The sequence below is a fragment of the Platalea leucorodia genome (genome assembly GCF_965183815.1).
Source record: "Platalea leucorodia genome assembly, chromosome: 6".
NCBI lineage: Eukaryota > Metazoa > Chordata > Aves > Pelecaniformes > Threskiornithidae > Platalea > Platalea leucorodia.
In genome coordinates, this window is record NC_138828.1 from 53543704 (window position 1) to 53567806 (window position 24103).

Sequence of the window (24103 nt, forward strand, 5' to 3'; positions counted from 1 at the left end):
TCATAGAAACCCACATGGCAGATACTAATTTTATAATATTTTCATTTAATAGTTCCAAGTAAAATGTCCTAGCTTATCAGTATTAGTGCTTAAGAAATCTTGCATTTAATCGTGTTGGCTGAATGTTCTTGAGTGGTAGTACTTGTTCAGCTCTCAAACTCTTTTGTGTAATCCTTCTTTTGCAGTCACTTAGAAAAATAGGTGAAGGGCTAACGAAATCAGCTGGCAAAGTGAGTGTGTTAGTCCAATACTCTTTGACCAGGTTCTTCCAGATATTCCACATGAGGGCTTCATGCTTTAGCGTACTGAACTTACTTGGTTGAAGATATTTGTTGTTCTGTGGGATTTTGATTTAGAAAAGTGATTCAGCAATATACTGAAATCACAACACAAACACAATATAGCAATTGTATATACAGTTGAATCACAATGCGAACATCATTCCCTTTACCGATGCTCACCGTCACGGTGCTGGGTGGTCCCAGTTGCCAGGAAGGTAGGCGTGGGTTGAAGCTAGCTCAAGCCCCTTGCTCTCCTCAAAGCTGATTTTGCTGGGTCTTCAATTTTTATACTCTGTGTTGGGCTGAGCCATACACACATCCCCACGTTGGCGCGGCTGGCTCAGGAAGAGAATTCTTTCCACTGATTATTTTAGGAAAGGCCATTTACGTAACCTGTTGACCCACTCAAGTGTTACAGCTGTTTGTTTACAGCAAAGGCCATCCCTGGTCCCCTTGGTGTTGGGATCAGTCCGGCTTCTTTGATGACAGCTGTGGTCACTTCCTACATTCTTTTCTGGGCTTCATCAGCACACCGTCCTTGCCCGTCTTCTCTGAGCCGCCTTCCACTGAAGGGGTTCCTTGACCACAGTCACAGAATGAAATGCGGCTTTTTAAGGCCAAATGTTGCTGGTTTTATGTATTTTAAATGTGCTACATATTAAGGAATATGCCATTCAAAGAAAGGAAAAAAACCCACAAACAATCCCCTGCATCTTCGCTTAGGCTTCCCAATGGTATGTCTGTTTGTGGTTTGCTGACATGTGTTTTGGTTGGTTTTTTTCCCTGTTTTCTCAAGTGTCATTTTTACTTGGGAACATGTGTTTCTGTGTCCTCGGTTTTAAAATCCCAATTGGTTTCTCACCCTTGAATTAACTAATAACTCACCTAAACTAGTTGAGTGCACTGAAAGGAAGAAATTGCTTCTTGTAGTAGATCAGTTTTTAGAACTTTCCTGGAAGTTTAATAGTCACACGGTGTTAATGGGTTTAGGGGGGCGTGGGTTCACTGCAGTTTATTAACTTGTAAAATAATTATTATAAGAAGTGAATTTTTAAATAAAATAGACGTCTTGATTTTTATTTAACACCACCATGTCAGTGATGGCAAAGAAAGCCAAAAGCCTCCAGTAGAATTGTTGGTATTTGTTTGACTACCCCAAATTGTTTGTAGAATTTGAACAAAAGCTCACAAATAATAAAACCCAATTTTTACATGGAGTAAAACACATAGGTTGTCTCCATGTACTTTCCCATTCATAGCATGACGTGCTTTTTCTGGTATGTCCGAACTTGAGCATACCTCGGTTGGTTTACAGGAGGTTGTTTTGGTGTTTTGGTCCCTCTCGCCTGACCAGGTATGGTAGAGAAACGAGGAGGATTCTCCTGCATTATTTTAGCAGTCTGGGGTTGGGAATGAAATGTGCTCATCGATGCCAGCTGTGAAGATCTGCTTTCTGCAGAGCCTTGTCTCGTTCTTTTTCTGCCAGCACAGATGAGATGTTTTTTTTTTTTCCCCTGCCCCTGCTGAAGTGGGCGGATTGTCTTGCCCAAGTGTGCTCTTTCCTGCGCTCATGAGATACTTGCCTCAGTTAACTGTGTTGGATAACGTGAGGGAAAGAGATGGAGGGAGGGGAAGCCTCCCCTTCTCTCTGCAGCAGGCAGAAATTGGCAAAAGCTGGACTTTTGGAGCTGCGCACAGAGAACATGCTTTATCTTTTATAGGGTAGCAAATCAGAGCCGTGGTTGCAGTTGGCATTATCTTTTATTTACCTTTTATCATATAATAGCTGAGCTTTGCAAGCTCCCCGTTTTCCTGCATTCTTGTCCTTCTGCGTGCTCTGGAGCGTATCTGGAAGATCTACAGTGGTGGCTTATATGAAGGTTAATTGCTAGTGTGCTTCTAGCATCACTAAGCTACTGATTTTTTTTTTTTTTCTGCTGTATCTGTTTGAACTACTGGCCAGGTTAATCTCCGATATGATACAGAAAATAACTGGAAATAGGTTCCTGTTGTTCAGGCTGTTTGTATGTATGTTGTGTATTTTGCCTTTATAACCAGGGCTCCTTCTTAGGTGAACTAAGAATTATTCCGTTTTCAGAAGAAAAAAAGGAAAATGACTTCATAAAATGGTGCCTGTCAGGAAGTGCTGGGTCTGTTCCAGTTATGCCAATCAGTTACACTGTGCGCATGCAGGAGGTGGGGAAGGGGCCATGGCTCACAGCAGGCTCTTCCAACTGCTGCAATCCAACTGGTGGGCCCATCTGCTCGAGACGATTACAGCGATCTAGGCTGAGGCATGTAAGCACTGCCCCAAATAAGGGAAACTACACGGATTTCAGGATGACTGCGTTACTGTATTTCAGTGATGGGCACCATTAGGAAAACTTGGGAGAAATGAAGGAATTGTCTATCTAGAATAAACCTGGGGAGGGAGTGGGATAAAGAGGATGTAGATCTTGATAGTACATTTCAAATTGGGACTTCAATGGGAAGGGAGAGAGAAGAATGATCAAAAAATTTATAAAGGGAATGATCGAAAAACTGCAAAGGGGAAGTAGGCAAGGCTTTCCATAGGTTCCATCAGATGGCACTTGCTCAAAATCACCCCAGAAGGCTGCTGCTGCTTTTCCTGTCCTCTTACCAGGTCACCGATGAACAAATGGTAGCTGCAAGTGAAGGGCAGACAGACACCCCACCACCCATACAGCATAGCGGCATGTTCTTTTTTTAATCTGCTTGTTTTGAATGTTTGTATGTGGTTCAATACAAATATTTATGGAAGGGTTTTTAAATAAAAAATAGGAAAAGCTTGGAGCATAGACTGCAGGCTATGTCTGAACTGGGACAGCTGAAAGCTGCTTTCATCTTTACATAACTGTTGCTGCAGTTGTAGAGGCCCCTGAGTAGAGTCTCGCTCCTCTGCACCAGCGCTGGATCCAACGCTTTCCTAGGGGAGAAAGTGAGCAAAGTGCAGAGCGGAGTCAGGCAGGGCAGAAGAATCTGGCATGGGAGGGACCGGAGAGCCCTCATGAAGCAAAGCTGCTGTGGGTGACAACCCCAGTGCCTAATACGCTTCCCACCCTTGCACCTCTGCGGTTCTATACAGGAGGGTTTAAGAACCCTCTTTTTTTAGGACAAAATTCCACCTTTTTGACCTTTGACAGTATCCAAAGGAGTGCAGCTGTGTCTGCTCTGCCAGTATGAAGACAGGGAGCGTTTCACCTATGAAAGACCAAAAAGGATTTGGTTCCCTCTGAACCTATTTCAGCGCAGGTGGTTTGTGAGCTGCTATGGATCTAACAATTAAACTGGGGAGGCAAAACCTACCTGAAAAAGGCAAAGATCCCTGGTGAAGGAGGACGTTTACAGCAACTATGTTGTTAATGAAGCCACAGCAGAGATGATGGCTGTTCTGCTCTTCAGGTATGCTGTCAGTAAAACTGAAGGTAGTGTCTCAAGGACTACTACATACCTGGCTTGCTGAACATGAAGCGTTTATTTATGTGAGCAATACATTAACAAGTAGGCAAAGTTATACACTAAATTTCTGTAGAAATATATTCCTCCCCGCACTCAAGCATATCAGCGAACTCTCGGTCCAAATGACGATGAACAACAGCTACAGCAAACCATGCACTAAACCAAACTTGCTTCCTGCAATCTTTCTGAAGTCTTGCTTGAAGACCCTGATTTTAAGTACACAGTTAAAAAATAATTACCAGTGTTCCATTAATTACCTGTCCACAGTTGATACTAAAGAGCTTTCAATCTGCAACTTAAACTGGACAGTGGTTTTTCTCTCAAGTTAAAGAATTAAAGTGCATAGCAGCAGCTGTGCCCAGCTGCTGAGTGGGAGGAGCTCACCAACAGCGAGGTGCTCCATTTTCTTAACAAAAATAGTTCTCTGTGAAGACTTGGAGCACTCCATCACCGGTACGTCGACTGCCATGGAATACGTGTGGACCACTTCTGGTGCAGACGTGTCTTGGATTTGTTCTAACCTACAAATTAAGGAAGCTTCTTGCGCATGTGGGGGCTATGATTCATATGACTGTTTACATATATACAAAATAAATTTAACTCTGTTGTCATTAGGGACTCGGGCCCATCTGAGGAGTCCGTAGAACTCGTCCAACTTCCACTGAAGCCTGAAATGCAGTCATACTGCTAAACAAATATCAGGGCTATTATTTTCTTTTTAGCAAAAAAGTAGATTAGTAACTGTACAGTAGGTAAAAAGCAGTCTTTAAAAAAAATACAGAAATTACACAAAAGGCTGTAGTAAAGTGCCTAGCAAGAATATAAAGAACAGGAGAATCAGTGTAAGCGGACAAACAACAGTGCATCCTTGCTCCCCTGACCTCTTCACAAATTCTCCCGTGTGCCTTGAAACAGCATCAATGCTCAACGATAATACGTCAAAAAGACCATTTTCACTTCACTATATAAAGTATTAGAGAGCTTAAAGCCAAGAATATAGTCATATCAGAAATTATACTCTGGAGCATGACTAGCTCCCTTTTGTCCATACTCTACACGGCGAGAACTGCCAGGCACCCCCAAAAGCCTGCTGACGGTGCTCTTCACAGAGGCACAGCTCACACCCGTCCCGAGAGCAGGTGTGGCGCGCACCCTCTGGCTCAGACCTGCTGAACATTTATTTACCTCTGAGCTACTGTCAGTTCGCTTTCCCCTTCTCCTCCCTTCATCAGCGTATCTTTCCCATGCCTCCATCAGTTTTCTGCTAGAGGGACAGCCTCTGGCTACATCAACGCTGCAGATTATTTAGGGCTAATGTGTTTTCCAAGCATGACTTCTGAGACGTGGAGAAACGAGGCATTTCTTGATCCCTTATCCCTGTCCTTTCTCTATGTTGATCCCCAGTCTTACGGAGAGCTTGCAAAGCCCTGAACATAGTCAGGAGGCTGCCATCTGTATCAGAGAGATCCAGTTCCATTATGAGTTTTGCTGGGGAAGAAATCTGTACTTCGTCTTTACGTAAAAATATGGAGCAAGTTACACTGAAGCTGAATTTCCACTTTTTACTCAGTATTTTCAAATGCATGCTCCGTGACAAACCACCCTGTGACTAACTGTGTAAAAAACAAGACTATACAGATAGAGAACCTCAAGTGTTAAAAAATATATTTTCCCTCTCCCCCCTATCCCTTGACAAGTTAGCCTTTAAACAAACACTAATATGAGGTAAGCTGACAGAGTAACACTGAATAAATAGCTGCGAAAAACTTTTGGTTGCTAGATGTCTGCAGGCATCGTGTAAACTGTATGCTACCTTCATGCTAGTTTAAAAAAGGTGTTCTACATCAAGGGATCCATACTCTGGCACTTCTGGCAAGAAACAGATCTTTTCAGGCTGGTAAAATTTTGAGAGAGAGAAAAAAAAAAAAAAAGTAAAATAAATACATTTTCCCTCACTAGAAAAAAAGCCTCATTTGTGCTCCAACAGCTATCACTTAAGTTGTAAACCCAGGAAAGACAAATTTTAAAGTTACCTGCCTGTAAAAGAGTTAATGATAAGATTTTTGCTTTCAGAAATTGGTCGCTTAGTCCTAGTCTTACTGCCTGTTTCCTAAACAAACAACTGGCATCTTTACACTGTGAACCAACCTGCTAAGTGACTCAGGTTTGATAACAGAAATACTTTTCTGCTTCAACTGAGCTGAGCTTAGTCTGAGAGGCTTTCACTTTTTTTTTTTTTTTTGGACTAGTCTTTTTATCTAGCCACCTAGAAAGCCTAACTAAGTTCCTCCTAAAGTTGTTTTCAGAATAACACTTTGCATTTAAATGTAAACACTGATACCATAAATGTAGTGTATACAAAAGGCACAAGACAATTAGATTTGTGTTGCTGAAACTTCCTTGACTTTGAAAGTTGATAATGCATCTCTTATTATCTGGCCGGTAAACTCTGATCCTAAGCAAGCTGCTAGCTCCTAAATTAATTGAAGGGGGATTCCTACGTGCAGCAGCTTGGCTTTTTGGTATTGCAATCAAACGTCCGTTGTCCTGCAAATGCAAATATCACAAGTTGTAACAGTAAGTCTCCTTGATCGTACATGATATTCATTAAGTTATACAGTAAGAAAGGCAGTGTCTTAAAGAACAAGTGAAAAAAGAAATATGAGACAACTCTTTGATTAATAAGAAACTAGGATTTTGAAAGACGGTGGCCCTCTGGAACACAGGTTGGTGAAAAGCCTTTTGGATCAAAGTGCTAACATTCATTTCCCAAAGGGGATAACGGCTCCAAACGGGACAAAATCCCCATTTCATAGCAGTGTCCTGTGCAGCTCCCATCAAAATCCCCAGCTAGCCAGCTTCATTTATGTATTATCCATCTGAATGCAGGCTTTTTATCGCTCCACTTACCAGTGACCCACTGCAGCATTCAATTAATAAAGGAGTTTTTTCCCCCCCCGCCACAACTTTTTAAACTACTGGTAGTACACATCTGAGGGAAAACAGAGCCTTTGCCATAATGTTTTCCAAAAATGTTCCAAAAATAGTCAGACACTTCACTTGGGTTTCCTTATCCTCAAAAATTGCTTATCAAGCGCTCAAAAGAAAATACAGTCCACCAAGCCACTATATTACTTGCACTCAGCACTGGCTCTTCTCCCAATTCATAAAGCCAGTAGTGCAAAAATTTGATTTTAAAGTCAATTACTTACAGCAATTTGAATTAACGGGTGAATTTTCAAAATCAAGGCAAGAACATGGACTGATATGCAAGGACGTCACATTTTTCTTGTGCTGAATATCAAAGTAAAACCAGCCATTGACTTTTTACAATTGTAAACTCAGACTCTTTTTTTTTCTTCCCCATTTCCTAATACTCAGAATCATCCTTCACCATTCAAAACTCGTAATTTTAAGTTGAAACATTCTTTATACGGTTCAGAAGTAGTATGTTTAGTTTCATGTTTCAAGCAGTGACATGGAGACAGCTAATCATCTGTCAGTTTGTTTTCTGAGCACATCCACACAGGAGCAGACAGGAGCAGCTGGCCAACAGGGCTGATTTTTGGAAGAATGCATCTTCCGTCCAACAAACAGCTTTTTCTTGAACTGGAACAGACCATAAATCACAAAATACATCATTAGAATTGAAGAATACTTAAAAATTACGTTATTGCAACAGGTCTCATCAACTCAAAGGGGAAACTGAACAACAGCTGAATGAAAATCCCACCCTGAAGAGGAACACAGTAAGACTGTTCACACATTATGTTATTAATCCACTTCAGGATGACAGAGATTAAAAACTGACTACATCATAGCAAGCAGGCCACCAGTTCATCCAATGAAGTGAGCTATTTTTAAAGTACTTCCAGGTACCAACATCATTAAAAAACAATTCTCTATTGCACTAGTGTAAACCACATCTGGCACTCTCAGTAATCAGTCCTCTGATTAACTACAAAGGATTACAGGATATTGAACATAACCTTAGTTGGGACAGAAATTCAAATTACTAACACACTGGCAGGGGCTGTGGGCTGTATTTTTCATGTCAAAGATGAAATCAGTTCATTTTGTTGTTGTGACTTCAGCATCTTTATTAAAGTATTCTATTCACTCCCTAGGAACAAATATAACTCAAATACTGACAATAAAGGAATGAAATTAAACGCAAAGTAGTTAAAAAAATAATATAAAACATTTCTATGTAAGGGCTCTTATTCCAGCAACTGTATGTCAGATAGATAAGATATATATATATATACACACACAGTAGCCTAGCTTTTTTGTTACATCTCCAGAAAGTCAAGTGCCACATAGAAATATCTCAGACAGAGCTAAGGGTACAATGAAACTGGCACTTATGGTCATGCCAGAGAAATTATCAGTCCTTAGCCCTTTTGAGATGTGCATGCATCGGTCTGAGGCAAAACTGACTTCCAGGAGCCCCTTTACATGGCTTTACACTTACTCTCTGGAACATAACCTCCTCTGAAGGTGGCCTCTCTTTAAAAGGCCACACTTCGAAATGGATGATCTCAAAAAGAAGAAACACACAAACCAACCCCCCAAAACCCAGGGGGTGGGGTAATCAGACTGCAAACACAAATCTACTTGTTACTTTCTCAGACTGGACTAAAAAAAAAAACAAACAAGAAAACCCCAAAAAAACCCCAAAAAACAAACACAAAACCACAACCAAAAAAGAGCATGAGATGTTTACCAAGCTAAACAGCTTGGAAAAAAAGAACCCCAACACTTTCAGCATCTTGAGAACAATCACAGACCATGTTTGACATTCAGAATAATCTGAATAACAAAGTTCCAATAAAATGTACACACTGTTCAAAAAAGATTAAAGTTTAAAAGTTATTACTTAAGTAAATAAAGCATGAGGACCTTTGCAAGTAGAACTCCAACCTGACAAAACCAGTTGCAATTAGTGATATTTCTGTAACATAATCTAAAAAATCTGTTTCTTTAAAGCCTGTCTCTAATGCTTTACTCTTGAGTAGTGATAACATGTAAGACATTAAAGTAACTGAAGTTGAATAATTGATTCTTTTCCAAAAGCTGTTGTTTTGTTGAAACAACTGATGGATTAAACAGGGCAGAAGCATGTCATTTTACATTTTGAATGAAGGGTTAGAAATGAGATTTTCAGATTCTATTAAAAAAAAAAAAAAAAAAAAAAAACAACCAACCTACACAGAGCAGTCAAAATTGCAGACACAGGCCGAGTTTCATTTGCTCGTCTCTTTAACTCTGTTCATCTGACACCCACATTTTCAACACTTTTAACACTTCACACCATCATCAAGTTTGCAGATCTACCTATATCTGGAACCATTTGTGTCTCCATTCACCACTTTTAACACAAAACCAGAATGTAACGGTCAAGAATTTTCTAGTTTCTCTGACGGATCCAGCTGAACTTCTGGGACACTTTTGGTACAATCTACAGGCCACCTGTTGTACCTGCACACCTACCATTTTTATAATCTGCCTTGACAGTGCAATACCATGCCTGATGGGTCTAGTAACAATCACTGCAGTTCTCTGATGGCTTTCCGTGCCTTCCAGTTTCTCCAGGAGTGACTGAGAGCAGCCTGACAGCCGTGACAGCATGTCCAGGACTCATGTCACACACAAATGAAGGACATCTACTTGAGGCACTTTTTCAGAATGACTGAAAGGGTGCTTCCACTTGCAGAGATGGAAATGACCTTGCTGGAACGACTCCTCCAATGTTGTTGGAAAATCGTCAATTATTTGGTATGCTGACGTTCTTAGGGTTGGAGTCAAATTTTTTATCTGGCTTTAAATATGAAATAGTTGATTTTCATAAGCTTTGGTGGGGTTAGAAATCTTCAAATACTAAAGTGAATATGATTGATTGTGTTCATTCCCCCCAACCCAATTATTAAGGTCTCCTCCTCTTATGTATGTAACAGAATTTACTAGCTGCTTCTCAAACCTGCATTCTGAGAAGTCTATGTTGGAAGATATTAATGCAAGAAATAATAATTAAAAAAAAAAAATCTCAGCTGTTTTTGACAATAGGTGACTAAATGTTCAGGAAGTCATATGGACATCTTTTGTTTTCAGTAGGCAGCACTTTTAAAATTACTGATCAGTATGCTCAGTACCTGGCATAGAAGAACAAGCTGCTAATAGTTTTACATACTAAAATAAATCTGTTTTTCTTTCATTATCTGATAGACCTTTATCTGCTTTAGTAGACCAAGCTATGATCTTTGTGGTCAGTGTTAAGAACTAACTTCATTTTCAAACTTAGCTTTACAAAGATCTGCTGGACAGCTTGAATAGTCACAATTTCATTATCTTTCTAGAGAAAGGGAATAATAATAATATTTTGGAATACTACCTAAAAGCAAGGGGTATAAAGGTTAAACAATATTTTGCAAACATGACTCATCAAGAAACCAGAGGTTTAGTTTAAAACTATGAATTCATCTGGTATTATCTCATGGCAAAAAAAACGTTAAAGAAAAGAAAACAGATAGGAATTGCTTTAGTAATTTTCTTTTGTGCTTTCTTCAAGTGGTAAGGAATCATGGAATAGCATATTAAGCACACAGAATCTTAACATACCTTTCCTTATATATTCAGATGTTTCTTTTAAGGGAAACTAGGTTTCATTTTCCATGGTTAACGCAGGATTGCTCATACCTTTAAAGACAAAAAATTATATTTCCACAGGAAAAGGTCTCATGTCTCTTTCAGCAAATAATACAGCCTTTAACTATCAATCATCTTAATGTCACTCCACTATTACCAAGTCTATTCCTGTCCTGTGTCCATTAGATGGTTTTTCACTAGTTGCAACAAGGTGTCATACTCTGATATAAGAAATTTGTTCCCGAAAGAATTATCAGGCTCAGCCTAAAAGATAATTAGCACCTACTCGTGTTAGTGTTCTCAGTGTCTCTTGGTCAGGTTTAATTGGGAAGGGCACAGCAGCTCAATACGCGGAACTTCCTACAAACATGCATTTAAAATAAGCTTCGTGAATTTTGGTTCATGAATACAAAACCCAAGTGACCTTGGTAATTTTTACACTATATCCTCCAAAACTAGTTTATAACAAAAGGAATCATTGCAGCATAAATCAATTCCTTACCAACTTTGCCCTTTTCAGCCTTTCCACTAGTTTCTGACCAAGACGGTGTATCCGTAAGAAGGTGGCTCTGGGAATCGCGCAACGGCTTTGCAGGAAACAGGTGGTTCTCACTGTAATGCCAATAAAAGGAACACTGTAGTAAACTGCAGTAATTTTTCATTATCTTACCACACCTTACAAACAGTTTGTCGCATGCACTATTTTCCCTACCTTACCTCACTTCTTTTCTGATGAATCGCTACACTTTTATCATTACATACATTACGCTGTAGTTGTCACAGATGCGAGAGCAATCTAAAAAAGCAACTACCTAGCACAGAACAGGGAAACATTCTGATTTTTTTCTTTGACAGATATTATATATTAATACACGTACTTCAGTTCCAAATGCACTCTATTCATATTTTCTCCCACTACAACTAACCTGACACAATAACTAGTAGAGAGAACATCTCCAAAATCTCTTGCCTAATGTAAGCTATGGATCACTGGGGTAAGATTTAAAACGTCAATAAACAGCTAGCTGAAAGGTAATGTATTTCCTTTATGAATAAAAGATTGTCAATACAAATTCCATTATCATTTCTTAGTCACATATTGAAGTCTACTATACTTATCACACACTTTATTACATAAATGTTGCTAAAGGATTACAATATGAAATACTAAGCCGTTATATTTATTTAGTTTAAGGAACATCTGCATACTTTTCACACTTTAAAGATGTCATGGCCATAAAGGATAAGGATTAAGAAAATGTCTCCTGTTATCAGCAGAAATAAAACACGTGCATTTAATATGCAGCTTCTTGTGCTTCAGCACAAGTGCCGAGATCCGGGATTCCATTATGCGAAGCATCTTTTCACCAGATAGGAAGAAGCAGGCCTCCCCCAAAAGCCTTGCACGGTAATGCATCTGTATCGCAGGCAGACCGACTTAACTGTCTCATGTGTATGCAGAACAGAACATTACAGATACTGTTTAGGCAGGTGTGGAAAATTCAGGTCCTGGGGTGCCACTGAACTGAGACAAACTTATTTCCATAAATATAATTAAAAGTGTGAGGACTGGCTGAATTACAACTTAGCTGTTTAAAATCTGACTTGTATTTATTAATAGGATACTCTTCATTTGCTTACCACTTTTAAGTATCTTATACACGGTTCTATTTATATGTGCACAGGAAAAAATAGAATATCAACTATTTGAAATGAGTAACAAAAAGCTGATTACTTTTTGGATGTTGAATTAAGACCACCGGGCGTGGAAGCTTGCTCAGGATCCTGATTAACAAGGCAAGTTGGGAAGGAGCAACCATCCCCTAGACTGAAAAATTCAGAATTAGTGTCATACATACAAAAAAAAAAAACTTCGAAGAACTGTTTTTTTTCTTATTTCAAAACACTAACTACCCCCCCAACCCTGTGGATCCTGATTAATTCAACAGTTTCAACAAATGAAGCATTAAAAACTGAGCATACCTTGAAAACACAGGCAGCAACCAGTATTTCTTCTCATCACCGAACACCTGCCTTAGGTTTTTGCTGAAGCCCAAGCTAAAGCCATTCTTGTCTGTTCTATGACGAAATATGGGAGCTCTGAATACCTCTTAAAAGAAAAAAAATAATTAGATTTCTTTGCAAGATGGCACGTTTAAGTTTCACACCGGTATTTAGGCAATTGCACTGATGATACCATCATCCACGAGGAAAAGCTGTACCGCCCAAATGGCTGAGAAAGCTACTCCGCTCATGAAAGCCAGAGTCAGCGCTACAGAGTCACCGTGCGCGCAGAGGAAGTCCTACGGCTGAGGAGGGGCGGAAGGCTCCCCACCCTCCTCCCTAACCACGGCGAGGAAGAGCGAGGAACGCACTTTTTGTGTTACATGAAGATTTCAGCATGTGACCATACCACGGAAAGCGTTCAAGAAAGAAAAACCTAAACAAAGGTACTACAGAGTAGTGGAAAGAAGAAAAAGCTTAACCCACTTTAGTAGTAAGACCAGCTTTTCACACGCTGGCGTATGAAAATACCGTGTGTTTTTACAGCTGCATAAAGAAAGTACTTTACTCATAGACCCAGATTATTCCTCATGGATGTCCAACCTAAATTTCTGGAGAAGAGAGCTTTGTATAGCTTCAAGTGTCGCAAAGTGCCTGAAGCAGAAAACTCATTCACTTTCCACCAAGTGACTGATAGCCATTTAATTTCCTTAATTGGGTATATATAGTAGGGAAACTATGTCCTGATGTCCTGACAGTACAGCTCACACAAACCATGCTGGAACCATGCAGAGATTGTCCTTCTGCAGTAAATCCTTAGCTAGGAACTGCTGGAACTGACCTTCAGCATGTAGTATGCACTAGTTACAATGTGTTTTAAAGAAGGGGGAAGGGAAAAGAGAGATACCCTTTTAGATGCCCATGTTAGGCTAGGAAAACACCTCCGAGGACAACTTAAGCATAATCACACTTAAAGCTGTCATGCCTTCATTACCAAACTATTGCACATTCAGGGTTTCACATATGGAGCAATTTCCCAAAGTAAAATGGGAAGAAGAGACAAACTGATCTTTTTGAGTAGCTTAAGTCTACAGAAAACATTACCTGCATGGAATTCAGTTTGTTTTACAAACATGAAATATTGAATTAGAAGTGTACCGCATTATGGTTACCTTTGAACAATTTTTTTTTTTCACTATAATGGTAAGAACAGTTTATAAACAGAATGCTTAATGATTTCCGATGAAATGATAACTAGATTGACCAATTTTTTTCTGATACTAATTTCTAAGTAGATAATTTTTCAGAATACTGAAGAAACCCACAAACCCTAGAGAAATCTTGAAGTAAACAAGCTTCCTTCCAATTATATATATTCAAAGGTTTCCATTAATCATCTACATATTAGTAGATCTGAAGAGAACTGGAAAAACCAGATCAATTCATTGGCTTACTCTAATTCAGCTTGTTTCAACAGAAAAGCATTTAGAGATTTAGAAACTTTAATGAATATCTTGCAAATTGGTATTATTACAGTCCAGGATATAGTACAGCACAGGAACTCAAATCTTCTGCACGTCCTTTTATTTTTTTTATTTTATTTTATTTTATTTTTTTTTTTAAGATTTATAACCACACAAACACACACCCAGGTGGTGGGAAATCCTCATTTAACACCGATATTCAATGCAGTTATATATACACTCCCATAGTAGAGGAATGGGCCATCTTCTTTGAGGTTTTTAAATTAACTCGTAACGCAGAGTCCTTTCTATGCATCTGTGATTATGTGGTAGACAGGACTCGCAACTGTGCCACCGCCCTTCAGATCTCCACGTTCATTTACTACTAAATATAGAAGCAGTGCCTTAAAGTTTGTTCTTCTGTATCAGGTCATTCTCTGACATTGGCTCTTTGTGCTCATTCATGTTGATCAAAACTAACACCACTGGGGCCACAACCAGCCTGCCTTCCAGATTTTTTCTTTTCTCTCCTTGCCTCCAGTACAGGCAAAGTTTTGGAGTTAGTAACTATGCGTTTCAGAGCTTTTAAACAAAATTGTAGCCAAACTGAACAGAGGAAATTTGGTTCTGCAGGGGGCATGAGTGGGAACAAAGCACTGGAGCTGCTGCCCTGACTGAGACACCACATCAGAGGACTCTGACCTGGGGGCTGGGAACGCCAAACAAGAAGTACTTGTGCGAGCATGCAGGAGTGCGTCTAATATTTATTACAACATGATCCCAATTCTGTTTTTTTTTAATTTATTCCGTTTCTGTTAATGAGCTGTGGATGGCAGGAAGTGGGAGCAAGAAGATAAGTTCATTAATAGCTTGGCCCCTTGGGGCAGGAGGGAAAGAGTCAGCATTTCTGGGGAGCAGCAGAACTGGGGAGTCAGTACTGGACACTGCCAGACGCGGGCACTTCTAACCAGGATCCAAGGACCCTGTACAGGATCGCCCACTTCTTCCATTACCCCCATACATATTAGTTACATCTGTTATTTATTTTTTGCTGTTAAACACAGAAGCATTAAATCCACTTACCTAATGTAGACTTATTCTTGCTGACAAGCCAACAATGATACCCGAAGAGAGAAGACAGGCTGACAGAAAACATAGCCGCAGCAAAGAATAAAAACATGATGTGGAACTTCGCTTGAGTATCAGGAAGGCCATTCTAAAAAAAAAAAAAAAAAAAAAAAAAAAAGTTAGAATTGGGGAAATAGCTGTTTAATTTGATTATTAATAATCCTCTATTCAGCCAAATCAAATTCACTGCAGACACAAGCGCACCATGCAACAAGAGTCTGAATAAATTAATTATACACCTTTTACGTACGGACAGCCGTGCAATTAGGTTGTTGACAGCATCTAAGTTAAAGAAACAGGCCTTTTCTTGAAAAACTATAAATACTGACAACAAGAACCTGCAATTTGGATCTGAACTTTGAAGTGTCTTTTAGAGAAGAATAATTTATCTTTACAAAAATTGTCTTGTTTAATTAGCCTTTTCAGAATAGTTATACTATAGCACAAATACTGCAAATCGAAGAAGGTAATATCCTAAGTAAGTTGTGAACCCAGATAATCATAATTAAAATACTAGAAAATGTCCCTGAAGCCTTTTCATAGCATAGCATTAAAAGAAGTTAACAAAACACATACATAATATAAATATACTTGTAAACTACTTTCTAAATAATTAGTAATTGCATACTTTTTCTACGCAGTTTCAAAATAACGCAGGAATAAGTGAAACTTCATAAACTATGATAAACAGAAAAAAATAGAGGGCTATGATTATTAGATAAACTTTTGTACCTTGTATTAGGAGATACTACATTACAATGTAAAGCCTCAAATCTTAAGACTTCTCGCACAGTGGTAACTTCATACGCTTAAAGACAGTATGTATATTAGAGTACTTACTGTCCAAAACTTGATAAAATACTGTAAATCCGTTGCAGCAATGAAAAGGCAATACAGTAGAGAGTAAGCCAAGAAGAGAAGAAAAAATTTGTAATTGGAGAATCCTACACAGTTGTTCACCCTGATAAAAAAAAGTAAAAATAAAAACAGAATGTAAAGAAAGTTATATTCTTTGCTTTCATCCAATGTCGAATTAAGCTAATTTACTGTAAAAAAGTTAATATCAGTATGTAATCCAAGTTTTGCTTCCTATCTGTGATGCCTCAAGCTACCAAAATGTATTTAGCCTCAGCTCCCAAATTAGTGTAGAAATTCTAATCAAAACCACCACCACCAACAAACCGGAAGAACTTTACCAGGTAATACCACTTTTAACAGTTTACTGAAATTCAGTTTTGACCTACGGTATGAAATTTGTTCCCAGCACATCTGATGTAAATGTGACTGCAGTTACAGTTACTTCTTTAGTTTGTAGGTTGGTTTATGTATCCGTGTTTTATCATTAGGCATACTGCACGTAACAACCGGGACAGTTACAAGCCAAGATTTTAAATCTCGATTGAGTTTTATGAGAATAAAAGCAGCCTCATTTAATCCACATCCTCCTTCATTAATCATACTACATATTACTGTTAACTTGACTAGTAAGATTCTCAAACTTAAGAGTATTCACAGGAGATCCTTAAAAATATTTACATTTATATAAAATAATGAGGGAAATACTACTGTTGAGTAAACAGAACATGTTCCATATCAGTGACAACATGACAGCAAATAAAAAAGATTAGGAACATTTAAATACACATCCAAATGCTAAAATAAATCTCATTTTAACATTTTTACTTATGGGCTTCAAGTTCACCTGTTTCCCATTTTTAAAGAATTTATACATGATAATGAGCAACTGGCATACACTATCATCAGAGAGACATGATGCAGGTACATTTAGTACCATATCAGCTTCCCATTAGAGGCAATACATTAAGTACTATGAATTTTAGAGCTCTATTAAACATGTAATGATGTTGCATCCAACAAACAAAAAATATTGTAGAGTGCTGCCCATGGACAGTTTATTGGTAAGCAGCTTTCTTTTTCTTTTATTTGGTTGCATTAAGAAACTAACCAAAGTTATCATTGCACTGCTAACTTTGACATAAGTCTCCATATGAGTTTAAAAAAAAAATTCCATATACCTTCTTTAACTGATATTGCTCTCAGAAAGATCAGCTAATTAAGAGAAGACTACATCCATGAAAGCACTTGTATGTTGAAAAATAATTCTCAGAAAATAAGAAGGCGTGGCAAGTCTGAACTTTAGCTTCTTCTAGAAGTACAGGACAAGTTACCGCAACTATTCTCTTCTTTAGGGTGACAGCAATGCTAATGGCAGGATACACAGTAATCAGAACAGGGTAAAATCTTAAAATACCAAATAAACTTTCACTGTACGCTACTGTTATGCATCCTCAGGGTGGATATGGGGTTGTTTTGTTATTGGTTTTGTTTTTACAAAACATGCCTCCTTGGCTAAACATTAAATTTAGCATTGCCATTTAAACATGCAGCAATAGCTAAGCATCTATATTATCTACAATTAAGAAGGACGCACAAGAGATTGTTCTAATTAAAAAAAACAAAACAGAAGATATGTTTCTAATCTCATCATGATTCTTACTGGAAAGTAAATTTACAATTCTTCACAGTGAAGTGTCTTCTTCATTACATATGTCAAAGCCAGCAATTCCATGATAAACTGCAAGCAATTCAGATGCAAGGTTTCTATGATAACCCTACTTTCATAGTATTTCCTTTATGACAGTTTTTACTTTATGACACCGTTTAGTGAGAAAAGAAATATGAAGTGAAGTGTTATTCCCCAGAGATGAAATTTCTTGACTCAAAGACAGATTTCTTTCTCGTTGTTCTTTTGCACTACTGCATACGGTACACACATTAAAAAAAAAATTCATAAATTATCCCACTCCCCGCAGTTTTGACAAAGCCCCAGACTGAAGAGTTCTTATTGGAAGAGAATAGTTCATCAAAAGATTAAAGAGAAAGTAAACAGCAAGGTTTTGTAATTATGCTATTTGAACATGTAGTATCAAATTGTAACACCCAAGAATGGTGGTTAGATTTAAAGTCTAACATTTTGAGGAAGAGTAAAACTGATAAATGTACAGACAACTTAGTAAATAATGGTGTGCTATTGCAGTGACGCATTCACACAAAAGAACATTCCAGATTAAAATTTGGATTACAGATAACATCTGAAACAATTAATTTTGAAGTACAGAAAGAAGAGATATCCTTTCTACCTCAAGAGTTAGTTTACTGAAAATGTCAGGCAAAAAAATAACTTACAAGGCACTCAAGGTGATGCAGCTCAGTTAACAAAAAGCATCACAGAATTAAGGATATGCTACATTCTTTTCAGATGACTCAAAAGACAAAGGAAAGATATTTCAAATGGTTCCTAAGGTGTTGCTAATGTACCTTGTTAATATTAGAGTTGTTACATACAAATTATATTTTTGGTGCCTCAAGCCATCGCATTCCTGCCTGCAGCTCCATCTATAGTATGAGTAGCAGGAGCACTAGCATAGAAATCACTAATGCTTTTACTTCTGCACCACTTAAACCTTTTGGAGTAGTTAGAAGGCAATTAGCATTAAATATTTCCATTTATCACAGCACTTCCATTAGTGCAGGAGTGACAGCCAAAATAAAGCCTCCCAAAAAGCAGAGAACAGCTGACCTGGGGCTGGGACATGACTACCATCTTACCGCCTCTGCCTTCCAAATGCTTCATCTTACCTTCCCTAGGTTATTTTCACCTGTCCTCTCCCCAGAAATCCTTCTAGCAGAATATTAAAATAGTAATTCCCATTACTGTTTCCCTGCTCTCCCTATGCATCACACAGATTCTTTCCCACCTCTTTCCCACCAAACTTGCTCCCACCAAAAAATCCCGACACAAAAAGCAAAGCAGGACCTAATGATGTTTTCAGGGTGCTAAAACCCACCCATTATACTGATTTGCACCCTTACTTTTGTTGGTAAAATAGCCATGTGATATTTCCCAAAGACCCCTTGAACATGGGGCTTTAAAGGAAACTATAAAGTTCGATCAGCATCTGTGCGATATTTCAAAACTCTCTTGTCACTTCCATAGAGTTAATTTTTTCAGGGTGAGCAAGGAACTGTGGACATACACTCAACTTAGGAAAAATAAAACAAGACAATAACTCTTTTTCTAGTGCATTTCTGTTACTTGGGAGTACAAAAGGAACAACTGTCCATCGAGAAGCATTACACATCTTTCAAGTACCTTCTCCATTTCTGTTTTTTCTTTTTGCATCCATTGCTTATTAGATTGAAAACAATGACCAATGTAAATACTCTCTCAAACTGGGTATGTTTGTGGTGTTTGGATACAAAGAGTCTGCAAACAGGTAAAATAAGCAAATGCTACTGAGAAGAAAATGGGAGTTTATTTTTCTAGAAGTTTATGCCCTAGTGAAATATCACTTCATTTCCTGTTTACACAACACTTACGTGCTCAGTTTCTGGTTTGTTATTTGATGCAATGGATTTTTATTCTGAAATTCTTTACATGAAGGATGTTTTCATGTACTATCCTAAGGCAGGACAACTCAAAAAATCCCAAACAGACCATAATGCTTATGAGAAGCGTGTGTACTACTGAATCATAATAGCAATATTGAGACTTTTCACTGGTATTTTGTCAGGAATAGCCTGACAGCTATTTTTCTTATAGCTTTCTACAAGACAGCTATAAGAAAGCTGAAAAAAAGAAACAGCCTTTTTTCTTATAAGAAATTTGTTCTGCATGCAATGGTTTTATCTGTTTGATTTTTTTTTTTTTTTAAGAAACACACTACTAACACTAAGGATCATCAAGTTTCACATGCTGATATCGCTACAGCAAAAAAATATGTAGGAAGTAATTCTACCCTATATTGTTAAATATTTCTTTCAATTGTATCTACCATGCAGCTGCAAAATAAGGGGAGATTCGTAAATCATGCTCATTATGTCAGAAGCTGTAGTCAGGACCAAGACAAACGGGAGAAGCCCAGCACCCGTTCCTCCCCCAGGACAGAGTCTCCTCTGCCCAGGAATTTGATTTAAGAAGGTCAAACCAGCTGCCTAGAACCATCTACCTAGAACCATCAATTTGTCCAACACAGGAGATTCTTCTTTTCTGATCTGTTTCATGTGGTGAAGAACTGCCATCTAACGCTCAATCCTCTTAACTTGGACCTTACTAAACAATTATCTTTATTTCCATGAGATACCTGCCAAACTGACATAAAATTAATTACACATCCTGCCCACCCACTGGTTCCAAGGACTGCTGAGAAAAGACAGGAAAACAAAACCACTGTGCAGGCCGCCACAGCAGCAAAAGGAGGGAGGGTGGGAGGGAGAAGGGCGAAAAAATGAAAGAAAACAAAGAACTTACTTATATAAACTGAAAGAGCTAACTTGCTGTTTCCAGCAAGCCCACTCAAGCTGTCCTGGGAGCTTCAGTAAGGGGAACGAGGCACAGCCCTTCCCTTTGGTTTTTAACCTAGGGTAGTATTTCATCATTCAAGGCAACTAAGTCACAGTAACAGTCAAACTCAAAGTCCATGAAGAAAAGATGCAATTCTTAAAAAGATTTTTTTCTTAGTGACCAGAAGTCTACCTCATCCTAACTCTAAAACCACGGAGTTACCTAACTCAAAGGTCTAAGAAAAATTATATATGAACTTCTTTCCACATCTCACAACTAGGAAAAGAGGACATACAGTAAATAACTGCAATGGTCCTGCAAGACCAGTAACTTCACATAAGCATCTAACTCTAGGAATAGTGAAGCATCACCTTCATAACAGGCCCCTCAAGAGTGTATTTTACCAAATCAGAAAGAAAAGAAAGCCAATAGTACACTCACCAAGGGCAATGATGATCCATTTTCAAAATGCATCTTAAAAACACCCATCAGAATTGCAAGCATCGCAAAAGGCAAAAGAAAAACAAAAGTCAGAAGCCCAGTTACATGTCAGATTTAAATTATTCACATACAGATTACGAATTATCCATATGTACTATTGGTTACCTAATCTATTTAGCAAAGATGTCTATTTAAATTCACATAATACAGTTTACCTACAAGAAAACTGCAGGTAACCCTAACTCAAAATGCTTGTTCTGTCAAGAGCCTAGTGATTTAAGAAAATGCAGTCTATAAATTCAGCTTTAGGATTAGGATTCTCATTCTGAATAGGTTTTTCAACTATTGTTTTTTCTCTGACAGAGACCTAGAAACTGGGCTAATTCAATTATTATATACTTAGTGATGCAATTAAATGTATTTCAAAGTACATGATTTGCTTTTATAGAAATATATGCAGATGCACAGGAGGTTTTTAAGAACTTACCTTGTATGACAAATCCCAAACATTTTTACAATTGATCACTCTCCATAATAAAATATGCACAAGAAAATCAGATATAACTGAAGCAAGTGAATTTTGACAAGGTAAGGACAAAATTAAGGTATTCTGCAAAATATATTAACTAATGGCATTCTGCAAATTTCACTCACATTTCATAGGATAACACAGGTCACCCTTTTTCTCTACCCTGGTCAGACATGAGAATGTTCCTATCTTACTTTGCAACCACCATCCCATACAACACAACCAAGATCCTCTTTCTGCCTCAACTCAGTTATTCTTTCAGTGCTTCTGCTGTTTTGCTGGACAAAATGGAAAGTCTTCTCTGCCTCACAGTCATGTTGGAAGGTTTGATGTATTATCAGCTGAAGAGTATTTAGAACAGCCTTAAAGCTAAGAATAAATCAACTTTTGAGTAAGCCCCTTCTCTTCAAGTTAGAAATTTAAATCACTGGGGGGCAAGCATGGAGAAAGACACAGACATCTAAGCTAACTGGAGAAAGGTCAGAGAGAACAGCCAAAAGAAAAATTAAATTAGAAAGCAATTAGACTTCTGGGGAATATGGAGGTGAACTTCCTTTTGCGTTAGACAAACAAAAACTTTATTTTACAGCTTCAGTTAGAAATGGGGGATGCTTGGTTGTTTCCTTCTTTAAATAAAAATAACCTGCAAGTTATCCAATGAAAAATAGGATATTAAGTTTATTACCTCTGGTAAGATGTAAGTGACATCATGATTAGATTGAGATGGGCAGTGATCTTTATTCAGATTCTAACAAAAGAAGCAAATTTTTGTTTATCAGCTATTTTTGGTTACATTCTTAAGGACAGTTCTTTATTAATATTCATATTTTTTTAACCATTACGTAAAGAATGTGTAAGATCAGGTAATCCATGTTGGCATCAAGAAAGCCATCAAATGAATTAGAGGAAGTTACAGATTTCCTTAGAAATAAATAAATAAATAAAACCTAAACCTGAAAAAAACTAAGGAATAAAAAAGCTTATCTGCCAAAACATTAAACCTGAAAAATCTACACATAAAAAATAAAAGCTTCTGTGTCAAGAAAAAAAAAGCATTTATTCAGAAAACCACTTATTTAAAATATTTTCTTACTTGTCGCATACAGAACAGTGATGGCAACGATCTGGTTTTACAAGATGGCATCTGTCACAGTATCTGATTGCTAAAGAAAAAAGTTCCAGGATTAGATCTCAATGTACAGTTACACATTTTGATTCCTGAAGTCTGTGCAGAAGTAAATACTAGCAGCTCAGCCCAGCAGAACCCCCAGGAAAGCATTTCAGCATGATCAGAAGCAGTTGCAAATACTGAAGCATTCTTTAAGTACTTGCAATGCTGAATCCAGCAGAGTGAACTGAAAAAGCTCAGTTTTTGCAATCTCTGCTAATCATGCTAATCAGGGTTTTTTCTTCCAAACCCCTCAGCTCTGCGAAACGACCAATGAACCAACAAAATACACAAAACCCTCACTAGACTGGAAAACCTGTAAAGACTGTTCAACAATATAGCTACTTTAAACTATTATTCTAACAGCTTTTATTTACTATATGAGATTATCTCTTGGATTTGCTTAGCTAGCCAGCATTCACAAACTTACAATATCAGTAGGTTAAGATTAACTCTTAGTTTGGAAGAACTTTTGTTCTTGCAACTGAACAACCAGCAAGTAAAAGAGCAAGAGTTTCTTACTGTTACCTATCTAGATATACATGACATGCAGATAGTGATAAATTTATTTTTTAATTTTTTTTAACGTATGAAAGAAGAAATCTAGGCACTTAGAGACTGCTACAGCCTCTTCTGCAATTTGTTAGTATTACAAGCTACTTGTTAATGTCAGTTTGCAAACATTTAGCAGGGCATTGTCAATCCACTTTAAAATCCCAAATTGTATGCAGCAATTTGCTTTCCATCAATCCTTCCACTGAATTAATGTAGCTGCATAAAGCTACATTAAAGTTAAGTTCTTGGGTCACTTTTTTATTTTATGAAGTATGAGTTCTTCCCTACAATCCAAACCCTTGTGTTTTTTTTTTTTTAAATTAATTTAGGTAGTACATCAAGACACCTGCCTTCAGTGGTCTCCTGAACACCTATTTACCTCCAGACATTGTCCGTGTATAGATAGGAAGATCCTTGGCTGCCCGTCTTAAGACTTCTTGCTGGGATTCACCTCTAGGCTCCCTCTCTAGGGATTCCTTGTCTGAATACGATAGGTGAAACTGGAATAATTTTTAAAATCAAAGATACGTTAGCAAATTTCAAGTTAAATAAGTAACTGTAGAGACATAAAGAGAAATAAATATTCATTATATAAAGATGGATTAGCAGCACGTACAAGGTATTACAGCAAATAACCCAGTGTTCCTAAGACCACTAATTTAGTTTATGGCAACTGAAGACAAAATTAAAATTATTTCTGATTTGGTATTGATGCAATGCTGAATGCTTCCAGAAGTAACAAATGACCTTCAAGAGGAGGATCAAAGCTTACCATTCTCTTGAAAGGTCAGTTAATTTACTTCTGTAATACTAAATATTAGCTAGTGAATATAAGCTAGGGATGTCAGTCTTTAACCAAAAGAAAATATGCTACTAGTAATAGCAGAAAATATAGCTTTATTTCTCTTCTGGTGTCTGGCATTTTCCCTTTTATTCTTTGCCACTGGAGAGTAGCTGTTCTCTTCACGCCGGTGTTAGGATGTGTTTTTACTTCAGACACTGGCTGAGAGAAGGAAGAGATGGGTGTCCTGTATGACAGAATAA

The 24103-nt window shown here is 37.8% G+C and overlaps 1 protein-coding gene across 1 annotated transcript in view; it reads right to left on the reverse strand.

Annotated features, from left to right (window-relative positions):
• Positions 1-6040: 6040 nt before the first annotated feature.
• The window catches only part of ZDHHC2 (zDHHC palmitoyltransferase 2), a gene marked incomplete at its 5' end in the record, with an annotated part of 37924 nt that continues 19861 nt past the window's right edge, over positions 6041-24103 (reverse strand). Inside the window, 10 exons of the mRNA XM_082315899.1 lie at positions 6041-7370; positions 10380-10457; positions 10909-11018; positions 12142-12234; positions 12390-12516; positions 14957-15089; positions 15842-15962; positions 20808-20840; positions 22430-22499; positions 23439-23559. Of these exons, the coding sequence (XP_082172025.1) occupies positions 10417-10457; positions 10909-11018; positions 12142-12234; positions 12390-12516; positions 14957-15089; positions 15842-15962; positions 20808-20840; positions 22430-22499; positions 23439-23559 (849 nt within the window). The 3' untranslated portion in view covers positions 6041-7370; positions 10380-10416. The remainder of the gene's footprint in view (positions 7371-10379; positions 10458-10908; positions 11019-12141; positions 12235-12389; positions 12517-14956; positions 15090-15841; positions 15963-20807; positions 20841-22429; positions 22500-23438; positions 23560-24103) is intronic.